Source organism: Panthera leo, chromosome E2, assembly GCF_018350215.1.
Source record: "Panthera leo isolate Ple1 chromosome E2, P.leo_Ple1_pat1.1, whole genome shotgun sequence".
NCBI lineage: Eukaryota > Metazoa > Chordata > Mammalia > Carnivora > Felidae > Panthera > Panthera leo.
In genome coordinates this window covers 47,329,938-47,352,829 of record NC_056693.1, presented here as the reverse complement: position 1 = coordinate 47,352,829, position 22,892 = coordinate 47,329,938, and the positions used below count along the sequence as shown (strand labels likewise).

Below are 22,892 nucleotides of genomic sequence, written 5' to 3'. Positions count from 1 at the left end.
GATAATCTCTTATAATAGTTTGGTGGAATGTATTCTTGTCCTTTTTAATGCAATAAACTACATTTTTCAAATTAAAAAATGTTATATTATATATATTAATAACCCCACTCTTTTTAAATGTTCTTTTTAAATTTACTTAACAATACATTTTTAAAGTGTTCTCCTGTCCAAATCTCCTGTTTTTTCTCTTATACTACTCCCTGCTTGGATCTAACTTGTAAGAAGAAATGCAGGATCCCTATCTCAGCCAGTTTCTTACTGAGCACCCAGAACTACACTAGATTCTCAAAGTAGTCCAAAATAAACAAGATTCGGGGGCACCTGGGTGGCTCAGTGGGTTAAGCGTCCAGTTCTTGATTCAGGCTCAGGTCAGGATCTCACACTTGGTGAGATCAAGTTCTGAGTAGGGCTATGCTCTCTCTCTCTGCTCCTACCCTCCTCACACGCATGTCCTCTCTCTCAAAATAAAATTAAAGAAAAAAAAAACAAGAAACAGAAGATTTGGACTATGCCTATGTAATGAAACACTGTTCAGGAGATGATTTGACAGTGGACTTATTATTCAGTATAGAACATACATTTTAATATACCGCTCCTAAATTCCATTTAGTTTTATTATCTGTAGAGTACTTTAATTTTGTGTGATCTCTCCTTAATTCTTATCTTTACTTCTAACCTATTTTCATAATCTTTAATGAGTTTTAAGTTTTGTATCAGCCTGCTTTTGACTTCCAACAATAAGAGTGTCATCAGATTAGGAGGAATTCATTAGCTTCAGAGTATTATATCTGGTATCTCCCAATAGCTTCATAAGCCAATATGACTTGTCAATGGTCTGTTTTCACTTTACAGGAACATATCTGAGGCCAACGGAATTAATCTGACAAGATTAAGATTCTGCATTCACTTTAAAAGCCATTGTTCAAATTCTTTGAAGGAAGTAATCTTGTCCTTGCTTGTCTTCTATAAGCTCCAAATACCTCATTTCATAAACATTCACAAAAATTATAATCTCTAAGGGTGCCTGGATGGCTCAGATACAGTGTAGTACTCTTGATTTCATCTCAGGTCATGACCTTATGGTCATGAGATAGAGCCCCGGGACAGGTTCCTTGCTGGGTATGGGACCTACTTGAGACTCTCTCTCTGCTTCTCCCCTGCTCATGCTCTCCTTGTTCTCTCAAAAAAAAAAAAAAAAAAAAAAAAAAAAAAAAAAAATTATAATATCTCCATGAATTTTTCTAAGTTTATCACATTTCTAAGAAAATGTGTAAAATATCATCAGAATCAAAATAGCTTTGTTTTCCAATTACATCAAACATATAATTTCAAATTATAGTACAAATGATATAATTTTACATGATATATATAATTTCATTCAAATTATATCAAATGTCATTTTCATATAGTCTTCATTTTTGAAAACATGATTTTTTTTTTTCCCCAACTTTTTTTTTTTTTTTTATTTATTTTTGGGACAGAGAGAGACAGAGCATGAACGGGGGAGGGGCAGAGAGAGAGGGAGACACAGAGTCGGAAACAGGCTCCAGGCTCCGAGCCATCAGCCCAGAGCCTGACGCGGGGCTTGAACTCATGGACCGCGAGATCGTGACCTGGCTGAAGTCGGACGCTTAACCGACTGCGCCACCCAGGCGCCCCAGAAAACATGATTTTTAATGAGTACTTTCATGGTATAGATGGATTTTTCTGGCATCAAATCTTCCCCAATTTTTTTTTTATCAAATGTATTTTGGAAGATATTTATTTCTCCACGAACACTGTTTAAAACTTGGACAGCATTAAATATCTTGCTTATATTTTCTTATAGGTATAGCCTGGCTATATCACCTCTTCCTCCAGGAAGGCCAACCCCACCCCCAGGTACTGTATGGTGCAGTTAGCTATCTATGCATATTTTTAACATCCTGCATTCATTCATTCATTCACTCATTCAGATTTTATTTTTTAAATTTTTTAAAATGTTTGTTTATTTTTGAGAGACAGAGGCAGAGTGTGAGTGGGGAAGGGGCAGAGAGAAGAGACACAGAATCCAAAGCAGGCTCCAGGCTCTGAGCTGTCAGTACAGAGCCCAAGGCGGGATGGAAGAAACAAACCATGAGATCATAACATGAGCTGAAGTTGGATTCAACCGACTGAGCCACCCAGGCGCCCCCAGATTTTATTTTTAAGTAATCACTACACCCTTACGTGGGGCTTGAACCCACAACCCCAAGATCAAGAGTAACACGCTCTACCGACTGAGCCAGCCAGGTACCCCCAAATCCTGCATTTATTAAACTGCGTTGCAATTACCTATTGTCTATTTCCCTAATTTGACTGTAAGTTACTTGAAGACAGAGACTGTAACCTAATCACCACTGTTTCCCCAGTACTTATGCTGTAGTTGAGATACAGAAAGCATTCAAGATATATATAAAACAAATAAATTATGGACTCAACAGTATATTATAAAACAGTTTTGACAAAAAAAGAAAAAACTTGTTTTCAGAATGTATTTCATAAGCTTGTACTTGTCTAGGCTGAAAATTCTCAGACTATTATTAAGTAATTACAACAAAAAATTAAATGGATTTCAGCCACGACTTCTGGTTACGGATACTTAACAAGTGGGTACAGATTTTTCCATTCAACTAGTAGAATCATAGCACTAGTAAGTTGCGCAACATAAAGCACGAGTACCCAGTAAGATAGCTGTAACGTAGACTGGCAAATGCAGATTTCACACCATGTGTCTGAAATGACTGAAGTCTGCATCTGCTTACCTTGCAGGAAAGGTCTGTAGCTGGTTGTTTGCAAGATGCAAGATTCGCAGGTGTGGATGCCCCACCAGAACGGGCACACACTGGTCTGTCAGGAGGTTGTTCGTCAGATAAAGCAGCTGCAGAGCACTCAGACTCTCCTCTCCAGCGCCAGCAGATGGCAAAGATTCCAAACTGTTTGCAGATGCATTCAAGTATCTGAGACTGATGGAACACACACAAATCATCATTTACTTTATGGTTATTTGTTACCGCCACACCATCTCGGTATGGAATGCTGTCGTTTCATGCTCCCCAACCTGTAACACAAGTAATTTTCTCCAGGGTTTTCTCTAATTGATTTTACCTACCCAGCCAAAGTTCCTTTTATTCAACTCCTGCAAGCCAAGCAGAGAGAAAAGAATTCAGGCTTGGTTGTGCTTCCTGGGCTTCTGGGTGGCCTGATTCTAACCTAGCTTCATCTTTTACTGTCTGTTGTTATGAAAAAGGTGTTGTTGAATGTCATGTTCATGAATATCTCAACTATGAAGACATCCTTCAGAAAAGTTTTTGATTTTAACAGATCATATTTATTTAGCCAATCCCCTTTTTAGTCTCCTATAATGGGCATGTAGGCTGTTCACAACTGTTTGCTATTACAGACATCATAATGAGCAACTCTGTGTCCTTTTCTAATTGTTTCTTTAGACTATATTATCAGAAGCAGAATTTGTAGGGTCAAAAGATACATGTATCTTTAAGATTTGTATACACATACTATCAAACTAAACCACAGAAAGGCTATACCAAATTATACCTCCCACAAGAAGGATTTAAGAATGTCTGTTTGCTCAATCCTTTGTTAACACTGAGTATAATTCACTTTAATCTCTGCCAATCTCATAGGTAAAACAAGGTATGATGTTTAAAATTTGCCTAGCGTGGCATTTCATATTTATAGAACATGCTCAAATAAAAGGTAGCTAATATTATTAACCTTGTTGTGTGTTCTTAAGCCTTCTTCATATTATGTGATCCATATCCCTAATTAGCTCTTTAGGTGTTGAGGGTACTGTTTGTATGTGTGTCTTTGTAGGTCCCAAAAGTGCTCTGTGCAGTCAGTATTAAATAAATGTCATCAAAGGTTTGCTACAGCTACTCAGTAACTTCCTTACTACAAATCCTAAGGTTGTAAACTCATTTTATTCAAACTGTCATTAGAACTAAATGCAGTGGAGGTGTACCTGGGTGACTCAGTCAGTTGAGCGCCCGACTTCACCTCAGGTCATGAACTTGTGGTTTGTGGGGTTTGAACACAGCAGGCTCGCTGCTGTGAGCGTGGCAGCATGGAGCCTGCTTCAGATCCTCGGTCTCCCTCCCTCTGCCTCTCCCTCACACTCTCCCCCAAAAAAATAAATATTAAAAAAAAAAAAAAAAGGCTAAATGCAATGTTATGCATTACTAACAAATACCTGTTAATTAACAAGTTAAATTTTACTGCATTAAGATCCCATATAAACATTCCATAAAGAAAACTGCCCTCAAATATCTTCTAGAGTTTCCAAAGATTTTTACTTTTAGGAAAATCCAACCAAGTATATTATACATTAAGAGATGTATAAGCTATAAATCCAAACTACATTGAGATACTACCTCACACTGGTCAAAATGGCTAAAATTAACAACTGAAGCAACAACAGATGTTGGCAAGGATGCAGAGAAAGAGGAACCCCCTTGCACTGTTGGTGGGAATGCAAACTGGTGCAGCCACTTTGTAAAACAGTGTGGATGTTCCTCAAAAAATTAAAAATAGATCTATCCTATGACCCAGTAATAGCACTGCTAAGAATTTTTCCAAAGGATACAGGAGTGCTGATTCATTGGGGCACATGTGCCCCAATGTTTATAGCAGTGCTATCAACAATAGCCAAATTATGTAAAGAGACCAAATGTCCATCAACTGATGAATGGATAAAGAAGATGTGGTATATATGTACAATGGAATACTGTTCGGCAATGAAAAGGAATGATATCTTGTCATTTGCAACAACAGGGATGGAACTGGAGAGTATTATGCTAAGTGAAGTAAGTCAGTCAGAGAAAGATAGTTACCATATGATTTCACTCATATGTGAAACTCAAGAAACTTAACAGAAGACGGACCATAGGGGAAGGGAAGGAAAAATAAGTTACAGAGAGGGAGACTCTTAAATACAGAGAATAAACTAAGGGTTGATGCAGACAGAGGGTTGGGGAAAATGGGTGATGGGCATTGAGGATGGGACTTGTTGGGATGAGCACTGGGTGTTGTATGTAAGTGATATATCATGGGAACCTACTCCTGAAGCCAAGACTACACTGTATGTTAGCTAACTTGATGATAAATTAAAAATAAATAAATAATAAACCTTTAAAAAATGAAAAAAAAAAGAGAGATGTATAATCTGCCAAAGAACAAGCCAGACACTTGTGAGCTAAATGCTTTTTGTATATACCCTGTAGCCTTATTTAAAGCACTAATGCTCATCTCCATTTTCTCCACTTCCAAACTGAAGACAATATTGCTTTCTCCCTACTGCAGAAGACTATAATTAAAACTAGTTTTCCCTTAATGGTGACATATGTATTAGACAGATAAACCTGATTACAGGAAGTAATTGGAAGACATACTATCTGTTAACTTATAATGAGAAAGTAAATAATACCTTTTGGAACAATTTTACCTTTAAATGCACAATTTTCAAGTAGGTAGTAAAAAAGCAGTGCACATAAAGAATGTAACTTGAGGATAGGTCGATAAAGCAAGAAGCAAAACCTAAATTAATTTCAGTGATATGTCCTTTTATCCCAATGCAAAAGCTGAACACTTCCCAAGAAAGCTCTATCAGAGTACTGTGATTTTTCTTTAAGAGGTCATAAATGTATTCATTTTCTGAAATGAAAATCTGTTTGAAATTTCCCAACCTGTTTGAAATTGTTTACAACACTAAAACTTAAGTATTTGATGGTTATTTCAACCTTTGAGTTGAAGATTACTACGTCATACAACAGTGTCATATTTTAGTTCTTATAAATTACAAATAAATAAATCTCTACCTACAGTTAGACTGTGAGATAAACACTGTAAATATAGTTCCAAAGGTCACTCCAATGACAGTCAATGCAGTTTGTTGAGTCAACGATTCTGCTCTTCTAAATAAACCTTATAGTACTTACTTTAAGGCCTTGGAGAAGAGAGTATCTGGCAGCCTGGTGAGTAAGTTATGCTGAATATCCAGCACCTCAAGAGGGATGTGGTCCACCAGGGCTGGCAGGCTCTGTACCTGGTTGTGCCCCAGCATCAGTTTTCTAAGACTCAAGCTACTAAGAATTCTAAGGGGAACAGTACAAAGAAACAAATAAAAAACTCACTTAAATCATTTTTTCTGAGTCTGCCCTTGGCTATTTCACTGAAATCAGTAAACTAATAGAAACATATTTTTCTAGACAGTTTAATCACCAGTAGGCACTTGAGCCAACAAAGTGTCCATGACCATATGCTTACCCACCTCCCACCAGGAAGTCATTAAGGCCATTCTGGGAAAAGGTGACTTAATGAAAGCAACCAGCACAGAACAGACCTAAACAAAAAAAGCAATCTCTAGAATAAATTGACTTACATTTTAAGTTTAGACAGCACCAAAAATTCAGTTTATTAATACACAGTTTATCCTTGAACAACATGGATATGAACTGCATGGGTCCATTTACATGCAGGTTTTACACACACACACACACGTGTGTGTGTGTGTGTGTGTGTGTGTGTGTGTGTGTGTGTGTGTGTGTGTATGCAGAACAGTATAACTGCTGTTCCTTAGGATTTTCTTTTCTTTTTTTCCATTTTTTTCAAAGTTTACTTTTGAAGGGGAGAGACACCGCACGAGTGGGGGAGGGGTAGAAGAGAGGGAGACACAGAATCCAAAGCAGGCTCCAGGCTCTGAGGTGTCAGCATAGAGCCCAACGCGGGACTCGAACTCACAAGCCGTGAGATCATGACCTGAGCCAAAGTCAGACGCACAACTGACTAAACCACCCAGGTGCCCCCTCCTTAGGATTTTCTTAATGAGATTTTTCTTTTCTCATTTTAAGAATATAGTATCTAATACATACAACACACAAAATATGATGTTATGTTATCAGTAAAGTTTCCAGTATACAGTAGGCTCTTAGTAGTTAAGTTCTGGGAGAAGTCAAAAGTTACACATGGATTTTCAACTGTGCCGGGGTCAGGACACCCCATTGTTCAAGGATCAACTGTAACTGATTATAATCAACAAAATTTATTATAACAAAAACTACTACTATCACTTAAAACATGCTAGGCCACTTCAACTATTAATTCATGGATATGAACTGCATGGGTCCATTTACATGAACATCAGGACTTGAATGAAGGTCTGATTCCAAAGGCTGCATTCACACCTACCATGCTGTAAGCCTCCAGTTTACTTTAAAGACTCCACTAGGTGATAAGCACACATTTTACATCTCAGTGCTATTGAATATATCATCCCCTCAGCCCCAGCATTTCCCTCTCTCCCCCTCCACATACAGAAATCTCACCATCTTGTAAAGGTCAACTCAAATACGCAATTCTCTCATGAAGCATTCTCTAACTGTTCAAAGTTGTTAATTTCTAAAGCATTTTATTTTATTTATTTTTTTAAATATGAAATTTATTGTCAAATTGGTTTCCATACAACACCCAGTGCTCATCCCAAAAGGTGCCCTCCTCAATGCATTATATTTATACAGTGTAATGACGAAGAGTGAAGACTTTGGAATAAGAACGACTACATTCAAATGTCGGCTCCCATCATTTCCTAGTTAAGTGTGGCCTTGGACAAGTTACCTAACCACAAAAAGCCTTCGTTTTCTCATCTGTAAGATGAGAATAACAGCGTCTATCTAATAAGGTGGTTAAAGGATTAAATAATAAATGTGAAGTTCTTAGAACATTACTCAGTTCATAAAACTTATCCAATACAAATGATCTATTAGCACAATCAGATCGCTGATCTAGGCCAGTAACCCTTGTTACATTTTATCACAGTTATCTGTGCACAAGTTTAACCCAACTATCCACTTACCAAGTTCCGTGCAGGCCAAGACTGTGCATTACCCATTACTATTATGTAAGTAATATGTAAGGCTAAAATGTATTAGCCTTACAGCAATTCACACTGCCCTGCACTAGACAGGTACTCAATACCTACCAAACAAACAGATGAAAGTACCTTTGAAAGGCAACACAAATCTAGGAAAATAATTATACATACATACGGACATATATATATTAATGCATACATATGTTAACACACACATACCTCATAGGAACCTCCGTCAGAAGATTACAGCTCACATCTAGTATCTCCATCTTCTTTGCTTCACAGGCCCAATCAGGGACACACTCCAACAGGTTTCTACAGAAAATAATTAAAGGCATTGCTGCTGATGATGTGTGGAACTCTTTTCACTAGTCTGTAATGTATCTGTTAACCAGCCCTTGAGCTCCTTGCGGGCAGGAGCACGGGCCCCAAGGCATTCCTAGTGCATTACCTGGAATATGATACTAAGTGCTCAATGAATGCTGTTGACAGAAAGACAGACAAAGACAGAAACATGCATTATATTGGATCAATTATTTTACCTCCTCAAAGAAGACACAAAGGCTATGAGCAGTAGGAAAGCACACAAGTAGTGAGATGAAAGAGAGATGAGGAAAGGCAATGAAAGGAGTGGCATTTTAAACAAACTTTCAAGATGAGAAGGATTTCCACAGGTAATGAATGAATGAAGGAGAAGAGAAAGAAATTCTGGAGAAAATGAACCAAATGAATAGAAGTAAGGAAGTAGGGACAAAAGACAAGTGATGGGGGAAGGCTGCAAATCATTTAGAATTTGAACTCAAGCATTTAGTAGAGCACCGGGCAGATACTCAGTAAAAGGAATTCCATTTTCAGATGCTACTTAGCTTCGCTAAGGCTCAAAGTACCTACTGATTGATAGATCAACTCAAGGCAGAAAGAAGTTGGCACTGTAGGAGAAACTCAGATACTGTTACGACGGCTAAGTGAAGGGAGCACTTTGCTTGACATGGATCAGGGCAAACTCCCCAAGAAATATGACATCTGGGTTGGAATTTGAAGAATGTTGTACAATGACCCGAGATGAGGAGGACAAACCAAGCAAGAGGTGACCCGAGATGAGGAGGACAAACCAAGCAAGAGGTGACAACATGAACTAGAGCAGAAACAAGAAAGGAAATGGCATGACGTATGTGGGGAATAATAAGCAGTCTGGTGATCCCAGAGCAGCAAATACAGAGCCAAATGGTAAGAAACAAAGCCGAAAAGACCTAAATCATGTCTAGAAGTTTGTGACTTTATCCTGCAGGTACAGGGGAATCACTGAAGGGTTTGTAAGCAGTGGGGAACACAGTCTTGTACTTTATTTATTTATTTTGAGAGAGAGAGAGAGCATGTACACATGAGTGGGGAAGGGGAGAGAGAAAGGGGGAGAGAGAGGATCCCAAGCAGGCTCCATGCTGTCAGCGCAGAGCCCAACACGGGGCTCAAACCCACGAACTGTGAGATCATGACCTGAGCCAAAATCAAGAGTCAGAAGGTTAACTGACTGAGCCACCCAGGCACCCCAGTGCTGTACTTTAAAGAGTTTATACTCTGTGTATACACAGAGGTCTGACTGAGGTGCTTATATCAGTAAAAGGAAGAACAATCAGGAAGCCGTTACAGAATTCCAGACAAGAAAGGACATGGGCCTAACTGGGTGGTGATACATACGGAAGGGAGGGGAGGGTTTCCAAAAATACTTAGGAGACAAAAATCAAAACAACTTGGAGATGAATTAGACAAGGGAGTAGAGCAGAGGGAAGAATAAAAAATGACTTTCAGGCTTCTCATCTAGACTGCCAGGGAGAAAATCATATCCAGAGAAAGGAGTGGTAGGCTCCAAATGAGGCTGGATATGTGAGTCTCGAGTGGTGTCCATCTGAAAGGACTATCTTACAATAATGCCAAAAGCTGAAACAGACACAAGACAAGCTAAGGCAGGGCTGGAGGAGTGGATACAGAGTTTCATTTTGCACATATTTGAGGTAGTTGGAGACAGGTAGGTCAAAAATGTCTAATGTGGGGCGCCTGGGTGGCTCAGTCGGTTAAGCGTCCGACTTCGGCTCAGGTCACGATCTCGCGGTCCGTGAGCTCGAGCCCCGCGTCGGGCTCTGGGCTGATGGCTCAGAGCCTGGAGCCTGCTTCCGATTCTGTGTCTCCCTCTCTCTCTGTCCCTCCCCCGTTCATGCTCTCTCTCTGTCTCAAAAATAAATAAACGTTAAAAAAAAAAAATTAAATAAAAAAAAATGTCTAATGTAAAACTGGATACATGGGTCTGAGGCTGGAAGAAGAGGTGTGGGCTGGCAATCCAGGTGACGCTGATACCGAAGTGTAGCCGAAATCACTGGAATAGATGAGACCGTCAAATAAGAAAGCAGGAAGTGAGGACAGACCTGGAATAAATGACCTGTAAAAGGCTAGCTGAGGAAGAAAAGTACGCAAGGGACAGGAGTGGTCGAAGTGGCATGAAAAAAATGAGATCATGTGAGCCAACTGAGGAAGGATATTTGAAGAAAAGAGCAAGATTAACAGTGTCAATATAGGAAAGTTCCATAGGAGAAGGTCCAAAGCAAGCTGTGGTGGGATAAACAAATGAGAACCAAGGAAACCCAGCCAACAAATGAAAATACTTACTGAGAAATTTGGACAAAAAGGAGATGAGAAGAAATAGATAGCATCTAGAAGGGCTGCAAGATAGAGCAGACTCTGTTAAGACAGAGGAGAATGAGTGTGTGTACAGACTGAGAAAAAAAAGACAGTGAACACACACAAGAGGTGAGGAAGTGGTGACTACAGAGCAAGGTCCAGAGCAGCAGAGCGGACGCCATCCCAGGCCCAGAGGATGGACTGGCCTTGAATAGAGGAAGAAACTGAGAATGGATATGAATTACATGAATTTAAGAAAGGTGATAGGACGCTCAGGGAGATCACCCAAGACGGTCTACTTTCTCGATCAAGTGGGAAGCTAAGCTCTAGAGTGAAGGAGTTGGGGCTAGTGCAGGTGAGGGTGAGGGAAGTTGGACAATGTGGAGCCAATGCCCAGGGCACTGATGAGGTTGGAAACTGTGAATTTACAGTGGTGTCCATATGATTTTCTTTGGTAATGATGAAACTCAGAGGAGAAGGTAAATCTTAGTGTTGATCCATGCTGGGGTTTTGCTGTAAAGGTATGAAAGAAAGAAATGGATGGGAGGGAATCTAAAACAACAGCTTAATAATAATGATAATAAAAAAAAACAACAAAAAGAAACCTGGTTATATAGCAGCTAATATTCCCCCAAAAGACTATTTTATGCCAGGCACCATGGTAACATTTTGCATTTATTACCTCATTTAATCTTTACAACAATCCTGGCCATATGTATTGGGCCCCGTCCACTGCCCCTTCTACCTGCTCTGTCATCTATAATCACACACTTACGATGCTGCCCTGTCACTGCTGGCTTGACTGTCACACTCTCCACTAGGCCCTAAAACTCAGCCACTGATTCCTGAATGAACAGTGTTAAAAATGAAGGAAAGAAAGCAAAACCTCAGTTATATCTGTTCTTGTCCACAAATGGAAGTAATAAGATCCTGAATATAATTAATATCTCTCTGAACATAAGACCAACATGGGTCATAAGAATATCAAAAAAGAGAATAAAATTGTAAACGTAAGTTACTAAAAACCAAGACGAGTTCTCTGATTCCAGACAGCAAAAAGGAAATCACTGCCATGAAGGGGATAAAAGGTTTCCTTTGTTTGCATCTCATTCTAAATCTGCAGACTTTTTAAGAATATTTCACAGGCATCTTTCTGTTTCAAGAGGACTTTCCCTTTAAATAGATGGTACAGCCATTAAAAGTATTTCTCCACTCATTCTTTCTCCCTTCTCCAGGCTATCCAAGTATTTTCATGTATTTAGATGTCTTACACCTCGAAACCACCAAAGTATCCACATCCATCTCTTAAATATTAAGAATCAAACAAGCACCACTCTCATGAGACACACTCACCGGGAAAGTTCTAGAGAAGTGAGTTGACTGGGTACTGGATAGACATTCACTGCTGTCAGCCCTAATCAAAAAACAAACAGGTATTAGTGATACTCTCCAAAGAAGAAAGTAACTGAGAGAGTAAACAACAGCAAAGTGGTTTAGTGAAATCACCAGAGAAAAAACTGATGTCATCTCCTGAGATGAACTAAAGACAAAAAGCTGGGTAACTGACACTGACTAACTTTACCTGATTTGAAAACCAAATGAAACAACTGATTAAAGGATCTTGTGTACTGGTCTGGACTCAGACAGCAGGGAAGTTGCTAAATGTTAGCTGTGACTACTTAGCTTTCTAACTTAAAAAAAAAATTTTAATAATTGGATTTTTAGGGGCAGTATCTTTTAATTAAAGTAAAAAACATACATACAGAAAAGTACAACAAGCTTAAGTGTATAGATCAATTGATTTTTACAAACAGAACACAATAGGGTAACCAGTACCCAGATCAAGAAACAGCATATTACCCGCTGCCCTGAAATTCACTCCCGTTTCCCTGTTTTGGTCACTGCCCACCAGGGCAACCTCCCTCCCTACCCCCAACTCCCAATACCACAGATGGCTTTTGCCTATCCACATTTTAAATACACATGCACAGTCTGCATAATGCTTTCTCTGGCTTTATTTACTCCACATTGTGCCTGTGACATTTGTTCCTATTACTGCCTAGGGCTGTAGTTCATACATTCTCATGGCCATATAAAATTCTTTATGTACTTATACCACAATTTATGTACCCATTTTAGAGCTGGTGGGCATTTAAGTCTCTTCCACTTTGGGGTCACTGAGTACACGTTCAGCTTTAGTAGATAATTCCACACAGTTTTCCAGAGTGGTTGACCAATCTACAACTAGTATTTTCAGTGATTTTCAAGGACTATTCTAGTCATTCTGATAGGTGTGTAGTGGTGTCACACCGGGGTTTCAATGTGCACATCGCCGATGATCAGTGGGGTCAAGTGCCTTTTCCTATACTAACTGATCACTTGGATAATTCTTTTGTGAAGCTGAGTTCTTTACTTTTGGGACATCAGAACTGCAAGTGTTGGTGTGAATTTTTCCAGGTTAAGAACTTAAGGATTCTTTCTGTAAACAGAGCAGCTAACTTCAAACAAGCCCCGTTTGGTACAGCTCTGTGACAGAATCCCAGTTACCGAAGACAGCATTTATGTCTATGAGGTCTTTTCTAGCAGGGCCACTCATTCATTCTCTAGATACATTTAGAACAAAGAATAGGGCTAATAGTAAACATTTCCACAACAAAAGACCGACTACCATCTCACAAGAATATCTAGAACTTGCACAAGTCGATACTCATCAGCTTTGACACTGTTTTGACCCAAGCAATTAATCTACGCTACAAGTTGAAATTTCTCTAACATGATAAAAGGCAATGAAAAGAGAAGTCTATAACTATCTTTTATTTTAATAATGTATTTTAGAGATACAGAAAAAAGAATATAATAATGAACACTCTTTCACCCATCATCCAACTTTTAACAAATCTTCAAATTCTGTCTATAAGCTTCAGACTTTTTCAAGAATTAAAACACTGCACATACCAAGAGGTAAACATCATCCTGAATATTTTATCATTCCCATGGATCCTTTATATTCTCTGGTAAACACAGAGCTAAGGAAACAACTTTTCTGTGTGTCTGAAATTTGATACAACTATCTTGGTGTACATATACTTATGCATTTTTTTTTGCTAAAACAATGTTTCTTAAGATTTATCCATATTAATACACAAAGCTTTAGGACATTCATTTCCATTGCTGTGCAGTATTCTATTGTATAAACATGTCACTGTTTAGTGTATACATTTTCCTATCAAGAGTCATATTTTTTTTTTTTTTTTCCACCGTAACAAACAACGCCATGAGAAACACTCCAGTACACATCTCCTGGGCACATGTGGGTGTCTCTGGGAGATATTCCAAGCAGAGCACCTGGCAGAATATGCACTACATGTATCTTTGACTTCTCTGAACACTGTTATAGTGCTTTGCAAAATGGCTTTAGCAAATGACCCTCTCACTGGCAGTGTAGGAGAGCTGCTGCTTCTCCATATCTTCAATAGCGCTTAGTGGGAATTTTTAATTTGATGAGCATAAAATGGAATTATCAAAATTTGCATTTCTCTGGCACTTAGTGATACTGAACATCTTTTCCCATCCTTCCTGAAACACAGGAAATGCTAATTATAATTTCCTTGGTAAAGAACTCTGGGGCACCTGGGTGGCTCAGTTTGTTAAGCATCTGACTCTTCATTGAGGCTCAGGTCATTAATTGACAGCTCATGAGTTCGAGCCCCGTGTCATGCTTTGTGCTGTCAGCGTGGAGCCTGTTTAGGATTCCCTTTCTCCCTCTCTCTGTCCCTCCCCGCATCGTGTGTGCTCTCTTGCTCTCAAAATAAATAAGTAAACTTAAAAAAAAAAAAAAAAAAAAAGAACTTTCCATAAAAATAATACGACAAATACAAGGTCTTTTACAATGAACGATATTCCTGGAGCAAATCACTATTGAAATAAGGGGCTTCTCATTCTAGAACTGAGGCAGTACAAAGTTTTGGACTAGAGATGAGCAAACTTTTTCTGTAAAGGGCTAAATATTTAATAAATGCTTTAGCCTTTGCAGGCCATACCATGTCTCTTACAACTACTCAACTATGCAGTGATATGTAAACAAATGAATGTGGGTATCTTCCAATCAAATTTTATTTATTGATGTATCACTGATATTTGAATTTCATATAACTTTCCCAAGTCGAAATTATTCTTCTTTTGATTTTTTTTTAAATTTACTTAAAAAATGTGAAAACTCATTCCCCATGGGCCATATAAAAACAGGTGCTGGGCCAGATTTAGCCCTTGGGCTGTAGTTTGCCAACCTTTGTTTTAGGCTATTCCTGATATTCTGTTTTGAACATGCTTGCCCACCCTCCTACCTTGTTATTTTGCAAAATGCCTCTGATTATACTCACTTAGGGAATCTCAAAGTAGTCTGCAATGCCTTTTCATGCTTATCTCAGCCAACTTAAAAACAAACTTAAAAGACAAAGCTGGTCTCCATGAACCTCAAACCACACTTTGCAGACTGGCTGAGGAACATCACAGATGCCACTGTTCTTAGAAAGCTCTTGACTGCGAGCTACAAGAGAAAAAAATAGGAGGCTGGATGGAGAACTCACTGTTCGAACTGGCGTACAGAGTTCGAAGGGAGAAGCCACTGAGTGTCAGCTCTCTCAGTTGGTTCCGCTCACAATGCAGCTGCTCCAAGCTACATAAGGAGTTGAGATCTAAGTCAGCCAGTTGATTGTCCCGCAAATCCATGTGGGTGATGTATTTATTTCCCTCCAGATTTTCAGTAACTACAGTTTTCAAATGGTTCATCCTTAATAGAGAAATAAGGAAATCATTAGAAATAAATTCTACTAAATGTGCTTATCAAAAGAAAAGAGGTATGATCTCTTTCTTTCTTTTCCAAACAACTAAAACATTTCACTACTTGCTTTGGCTTGCAAGGTATTAATAACCCTGAAGAGCTGTACCTTGAGTTCTTTCTTTATGAACTAAGTTAGGCAATCCAGACTTGCAAATACATATACAAATTAAATAGAGAGGGAAGAGGGATCATGCCTACAAACAATTACTTAAAAACTTACATCCAAAGACATAATAAAGTTAAGTAGGCACGAAGAAGCACACCAAATGAACAATGAGATGAACATAATCTTCTGGGTTAATGAGCAGCAAAGCAGTCGTAGTGCACCATGTAGAGAGCAAGAGGAAGCAGCCATACTTTCTCCCGTTGCTCTGCCTACTCTCTCTTATGCTAAGATTCACATTTCATTAATTAATAGAGAGGAAAATAATCTGTATCTATATGGAGTAGTTCAAGGGCAAATTATAGAAAATGGCTTCTTGGTTCTCTTCTACCCAAGTATAGGATTTAGTGCACATAGCCATGTTCTCATTTTCTTGTATTTCAATACACTTTTCTGTTAACTATTTTCTTTTAATGTTTATTTATTGAGAGAGAGACACAGACATGAGTGGGGGAGGGGCAGAAAGAGAGGGAGACACAGAATCCGAAGCAGGCTCCAGGCTCCAAGCTGTCAGCACAAAGCTGGACGCAGGGCTCGAACCCATGAACCGTAAGATCATGACCTGAACCAAAGTCGGATGCTCAACCGACTGAGCCACCCAGACGCCCCTCTGTCACTATTTCTTTACAAGGGACATCAATGGCTTAGTGTAAATGACAGACATTTACACTATGTGTATGTGTGTCTTTTATGTGTATGTGTCTTTTATCAGCTTTCTTTTTTTTTTTTTTTTTTTATTTATTTTTATTTATTTTTATTTATTTTTGGGACAGAGAGAGACAGAGCATGAACGGGGGAGGGGCAGAGAGAGAGGGAGACACAGAATCGGAAACAGGCTCCAGGCTCCGAGCCATCAGCCCAGAGCCTGACGCGGGGCTCGAACCCACGGACTGTGAGATCGTGACCTGGCTGAAGTCGGACGCTTAACCGACTGCGCCACCCAGGCGCCCCTTTTATCAGCTTTCTTTAGGAAAATATTATAACTAGAAAATAAAACTCATAAAAAATTCATAGGAAAACCATTAACATTTAAAATCTAATATAATGGGTATCAAGAAGAAATCCAATGATTCAATAAAAAATGGTCAAGTTTAAGAAAAATACAAATTACCAATAAGCATATTAAAACGATGCTCGGGGACATCTGGGTGGCTCAGTCGGTTAAGCATCCAACTTCAGCTCAGGACATGATCTCATGGTTCATGAGTTCAAGGCCCATTTGTGTTGGGCTCTGTGCTGACAGCTCAGAGCCTGGAACATGCTTCTGATCCTGTGTCTCCCTCTCTCTCTGCCCCTCCCCCACTTACATTCTGTCTCTCTCTCAACAATAAACAAACATTAAAAAAATTTTTTTGTTAAAGACGCTCAACCTCACTCATAAGTAAATAAATACTGATTAAAACAATGAAGTATTATTTTCTCCTACTACACTGACAATAAAGAAAAAGACTGCTAAGATCCAACATTGACAAGGATGTGTAGAAATGGGAATTCTTACAAAATGTTGCTGGGAGGGTAACTCAGAACCACCTTTGTCAAAGGTAATGTAAAAGTGTCTATCACATGGTATACCTACCTCACTCATAATCTCTCTGCTACTGAGTGAAAACTGAAGCTTTACTACAGCTTGGAAAATGTTTTAGAGAAGTCTTTATAAAGAGAAAACGTAAAAGGACATCAGAGGTCCACCCAGAAGAAGGCATGGTGAAAAATGGCCTCACCTTAAATCCACATGTTTGATATGGCTCATCCTATTCAGCACCCCAAGGTTTAGGACTTCCAGGTGATTTCCTGCCATAACTACTTTATCTAACATAGTGAGTTTCTCATAAACCTCAGGAATATGACTAAAGTTGTTGAAGGAAATTCCCAGGGAAGAAAGCTGTTGCAGATTTCCCAATTCCTCAGGTAAAGTTGTCAGAAAGTTGCCATCAACACAGAGGGTTTGAAGACTGTAGGAAGAAAACAAAACAAGACTTTATGAAAGGTTTTAATTGGAATGAAAAGAACTAGAAATATGGATTCTGACATACATCACTAATTTATTATGAATCCAATAATAATAAAATACCCTATCTACAGAGACTCAATGAAATACACATAACTGACATGGATGGTCCCTCCATAATCAAAAATAGTCAGAACCTCTGCTATTGAAACTGAGGGACTAATAACTAGTTACTGCTGCAAGTAACTGCTGCTGACTAGAATCCTCAGACTTACATGATTAATTTCACTGCAAGAGCTCATGGGACTACCTTCATTCCAAATGCCAGACAAGCTCCTTACTCTGCAAGTAAAAAATGAGTCTAGCAAAAGTCAGATACTTACTTTAGCAGATTGCCAATCTGACTTGGTAGGTCATGAAATCCATTACAGGAGAGGTTGAGCTCAGTCAGGGTAGAAATCTCACATAACAATACAGGAAACAACCCAAGTTTATTGTGGGACAAGTTCAGGCCCTTCAGCTGAGAAAATCTAAAAAGCAAAGGTACAAATTATACTGCTGAATGAAAAAGCCATCTATTAAAAAAAATTTTTTTTAATGTTTATTTATTTTTGAGAGACCGTGTGAGTGGGGGAGGGGCATAGAGGGAGGGAGACACAGAATCTGAAATAGGATCCAGGCTCTGAGCTGTCAGCACAGAGCCTGATTCAGGGCTCGAACTCACGGACCGTGAGATCATGACCTGAGCCAAACTCAGACACTTAACCGACTGAGCCACCCAGGCACCCTAGCCATCATTTTAGATGTCCACTGCAGAATTTGTTCCACAAATATGTGTTGAGCACTCACTACCTGCCAAACATTGAGTACAGCACAGACACTAAGATGCCTAACACTGGGACCATACAATGAGGGAAATCAGGTCTAGTGCAATGGGAGTTCTTCTCTCTTCTCCTTAAAAACGGAGAAAATTTTAAAGAAAATCTCATATCAAAGTCCTATTGATATGCTTAAAACCTCTTCCTTTATGAAATTTCTACATGTAATATATAAAATTTTGTAACAATTCATCAACGCACACAGGAATAGCTAACAAATATGTACATCAAATCCCATTATAAGCAACTTCTTTTTACATATTGAATTTTATATTGGCTCAAATATCACTTGAAATGAATGGGCCACTTAGAGCTTTAAAGTATGTATGTATTAATGGAGTTTTACTGTAATAGGATCTAACATAAAACATGAAATAGTAATTTTTAATGCTTCTGTTTTGTTCCTAGAAATAAAAGTATCTATGCCATCTTAACTAGAGATAATATCATCATAAACTGGATCTAAAGGAATCACTCTGCTAATTCTACTTAGGAATATTATACTTATGATTATACTAGTGCAAGAAGGTAAGGCTGAGGTGGTGTTTTCCATGATACCGATCCGTATCACCTGCTCCTAGATTTGAGTCACTGGTACCTCACTCTAACGCTCTCTTCTTCCAAATTTTCAACTTTTGATTTCCAATTGTCCTGACCTTGAGTACTGACTGTTCCTTTGGCTTGGTGCCTTGACTTCAGAATTCCTAATACAGCCCTCAAATTAGATAAAACCCTATTTTCACAGCAACTCAGAAGAAAACACTAGTAAATGCTAGAAACTCACTTAAAATGATAGCTTGTATTGTTTTTACATAACAATATAATTAAAAGTATTATCTCATTACTAAATATAGGCTTAAATCTAAAAAACTTTGTAAAACACATCAGATGAGATAAAAATACAGTGCTTTCTCAAAATTATTTTAGAAATGGGGTGCCTGGGTGGCTCAGTCGGTTGGGCGACCGACTTCGGCTCAGGTCATGATCTCGCAGTCTGTGAGTTCGAGCCCCGCATTGGGCTCTGTGCTGACAACTCAGAGCCTGGAGCCTGTTTCAGATTCTGTGTCTCCCTCTCTCTCTGACCCTCCCCCGTTCATGCTCTCTCTCTGTCTCAAAAATAAATAAACGTAAAAAAAAATTAAAAAAAAAATTATTTTAGAAATATTATTATTAAGTAAAATATGTACTTTTTTTTTTTTTTTTTTTTTTAAGTAGGCCTCATGCCCAGCACGGAGCCCAACACAGGGCCCAAACCCACGACTGTGAGATCAAGACCCAAGTCAAGATCAAGAGTCAGATATGTAACTGACTGAGCCATTCAGGTGTCCCTAAAATACGTACTTTCAATGTGTATTATCTTTCTAATCACCATGTAATCTGAATTCTTTAATGTCCAATTTCTCCCTTGCTCACAAGCCCAGACAATTAGTTATACCAAATATTTACTTAAAAAAAATTTTTTTAATGTTTTATTTATTTATGAGAGTGAGAGCAAAAGTGGGGGAGGGACAGAAAGAGAGGGGAAACAAGATCTAAAGTAGGCTCTGCACTGAGAGTAGCAAGCCTGATGTGGGGCTCAAACTCACAAACTGTGAAATCATGACCTGAGCTGATGTCAGACACTCAACCAACTGAGCCACCCAAGCAATCCTCTTCCATCCATTTTCAAAGGGAGGAGGGTGGTAACGTGGGTGGAGGGAGGGAATGGGGAATATATTCTAACAAAGATGGAAAATATATGGGCCATAGTCCCTAAGGAGTGGAATGGTTCCTTTATCAGAGGGGAGAAGTTTCATAGTTGTCTAAGGCTTAGAAGCTAGTGTTAATAGGCACACAGCAAAGATAAAAATCCCACACTGGGAGTGGAATTCTTGAAATTAGGCCTATTTCCTTTAAGTTATTTAAGTTTGATACTTAGGATTCAAAAACTTGCCATACACTCAATCTCTCAATTTACCCTGGCTTCAGATCAGGCGTCACTATCAGTGAATTATATAACAAGATTGTCTAGCTCAATGGCAGCACACTGTGGCCTCTGTAACAGAATATTTGCATCTATCTCCTGTCTTATGGAGGGAAAGGGGGAGTAAGAAAACTGCATAAATAGGGGCGCCTGGGTGACTCAGTAGGTTAAGCGACTGACTCTTGATTTTGGCTCAGGTCATGATCTCACAGCTTGTAAGTTCAAGCCCTGTGTCAGGCTCTGCACTGACAGTGTGGAGCCTGCTTGACATCCTCTCTCCGTGCCCCTTCCTCACTTGTGCGCACATGCTCTCTCTCTCGCTCAAAATAAATAAACTTAAAAAAAAAAAGAAAACAGCATAAATAAAGCATAAATAAAAATTCTACTCCTTTTCAAAATAGAGAAAATTTTCAAATATGTGTATGATGATAAGCATGCTCACCTTCAGGTACAACTAAGACAGTGATCACGATTTGGTTTGAGTAAGTTATTCTGGAAACCTATTCTCCACATACCTGTAGAGAGTGTCAAGGCCCCCTGGTCTTTCCAGCTGCATGAAGTTGTGTCGCAAGTTGAGGTAGGTGATATCTTGACTGTAGAAGAGATGCTCAGGAACCTCCTCAAGGCTGTAACACGAGAGGTCGACAGTACTGATTCGCTGGGACACCACCTGAATAGGGTCAAGGAGAAGAGCCATCTCAGCTAGAGCAGCAGAACAAATGTCTCTCACCCAGCAAAGGAAGGAATGCCATTTATAAAAAAAGTGCTAATTTTAACAATGGGAAAGAAAAAAAGGTAATGAGATCCAATTACTCATTTATAAAAACCAGTTCATTTTTCCTTTTTCCTAAAACCATTAAGCTGCTTGAAACACACAATGGTGTAAGCTGTAAAGTGTCTGTAAGTAAAAGGAAAAAAAAAAATCATAAAGGGGAAAAGTTAACATTTCATGCAAGAAGTTAAGATGATTCAAAATAACTATACAAAACTTTGGCAGGCTGTGTGATATTGAAAGCCATGGCCTTTTGTACCCACAGGCTCTGCTACTTACTAGTGCAGTTTCTTCCTCTGTTGTGAGGATAAAATAAATTCAGCACACAGCACACTGCTTAGTATGCAAAAGGTGCTCAAAAAATATTAACTTCTCTTATAAGGTCAAAAGAATGGAACAGCTATTTAAAACTGAGATTAGTTTATTCAGAACAGATTTCATTACCACTACAATAGAAGTACAGAAAATTCAATAAAACCAAAACAAGTTTTTATTTCTATAATAGTCTGCTAATAAAAGATAGGTTGTGAAAATTGGTCTAAAAACCAAACAAAATCACTAGAAAAGTTATTCATGTTTTATGGCATCTCATTATACTAAAACAATACTTTATGCAACTATTTAGTTCCACAAAGAAAAAAGTGCTAAAATTCTGCAAAGATAGCTGGGAGAACAAGAAAATTTGGAAACTGCAATATAATTTTAGAGCACTGCATCTTTAAAGATTAAAAAGCAGAAATTATGCTGAAAAGCTAATTATCCTCAGCATAGCGGAACAATGGTTTGTAACAGGATCACAGGTCATGTCCCATAATAAGTTCAAATTTAAAGTGGTTCATCACAGCTGTACTAAATATATTCAGACCAAGAAGGACTAGTCTAGGAATTAGGGAATGGCTCCATCTATCCCTGACCACAGTGGTGGAGGGAAAGTGATTTGAATCTTATTGTGTCTCAATTCTTCCCAGAGAGATGGTATAAAGGTAAAATGCACCTGAAAACATGTTTGAATACATTTTGTACTATGCAAACATAAATAATAAGTTAAGGACTGGGTGGAATTCTATTATTTCATTCATTATAAACTTAGAGGAGCCTAAAGGAAGATACCTAAGAATTACAATTCACTCTCTTTTGAGTGAGTTCAGCTTCAAGATACATTTCTGTTGGGCTTTTACATTCTTATCACCACATCAAGACATTTGACAGCTTATCACCTTGGACGCTTGTCGCTGCCATCTCTGGCACTCAGCCAATGTCTCAAAGCTGACATGATAGGTCTGAGCCTGGGCTCCCGCTGAGCTGAATGCAAGGGAGTGCTGCCGTCGCTTCACTTCTTCCACCTGAGGAGGAGGAGGCAAGAAAACCAGGACCAAGACAAAAAAAAATCCTAGTCAGAGAGCAAAGGACAGTAACAAGAAAAATAAGTCAATTTTTTAAAATGGGGCAAAAGAGAGGCGCCTGGGTGGCTCAGTCGGTTAAGCGTCTGACTTCAGCTCGGGTCATGATCTCACAGCTCGTGAGTTCGAGCCCCACATTGGGCTCTGTGTTGACAGCTCAGAGCCTGGAACCTGCTCTGAGATTCTGATTCAGATTCTGTGTCTCCCTCTCTCTCTGCCCCTCCCCTGCTCACATTCTGTTTCTTCTCAAAAAATAAACATTAAAAAAAATTTTTTTTAACGGGGCAAAAGATCTGATCAGATGCTTCCCCAAAGAAGACTTGAGAAATGACCAGTAATAACATGAAATGTT

The 22,892-nt window shown here is 38.8% G+C and overlaps 1 protein-coding gene across 4 annotated transcripts in view; it reads right to left on the bottom strand.

Moving 5' to 3' along the window:
- Nucleotides 1-22,892, bottom strand: part of PHLPP2 (PH domain and leucine rich repeat protein phosphatase 2) — a 75,826-nt gene that overhangs the window by 14,939 nt on the left and 37,995 nt on the right. For 3 of the 4 annotated variants that reach the window (XM_042918368.1, XM_042918369.1, XM_042918371.1), the window contains exons 5-13: nucleotides 22,358-22,483; nucleotides 20,884-21,038; nucleotides 17,911-18,057; nucleotides 17,301-17,531; nucleotides 15,163-15,365; nucleotides 11,930-11,990; nucleotides 8,126-8,221; nucleotides 5,976-6,131; nucleotides 2,784-2,984 (exon numbers count right to left, since the gene is read on the bottom strand). In XM_042918368.1, the coding sequence (XP_042774302.1) occupies nucleotides 2,784-2,984; nucleotides 5,976-6,131; nucleotides 8,126-8,221; nucleotides 11,930-11,990; nucleotides 15,163-15,365; nucleotides 17,301-17,531; nucleotides 17,911-18,057; nucleotides 20,884-21,038; nucleotides 22,358-22,483 (1,376 nt within the window). The remainder of the gene's footprint in view (nucleotides 1-2,783; nucleotides 2,985-5,975; nucleotides 6,132-8,125; nucleotides 8,222-11,929; nucleotides 11,991-15,162; nucleotides 15,366-17,300; nucleotides 17,532-17,910; nucleotides 18,058-20,883; nucleotides 21,039-22,357; nucleotides 22,484-22,892) is intronic. The other variant, XM_042918370.1, reaches the window with a different exon arrangement.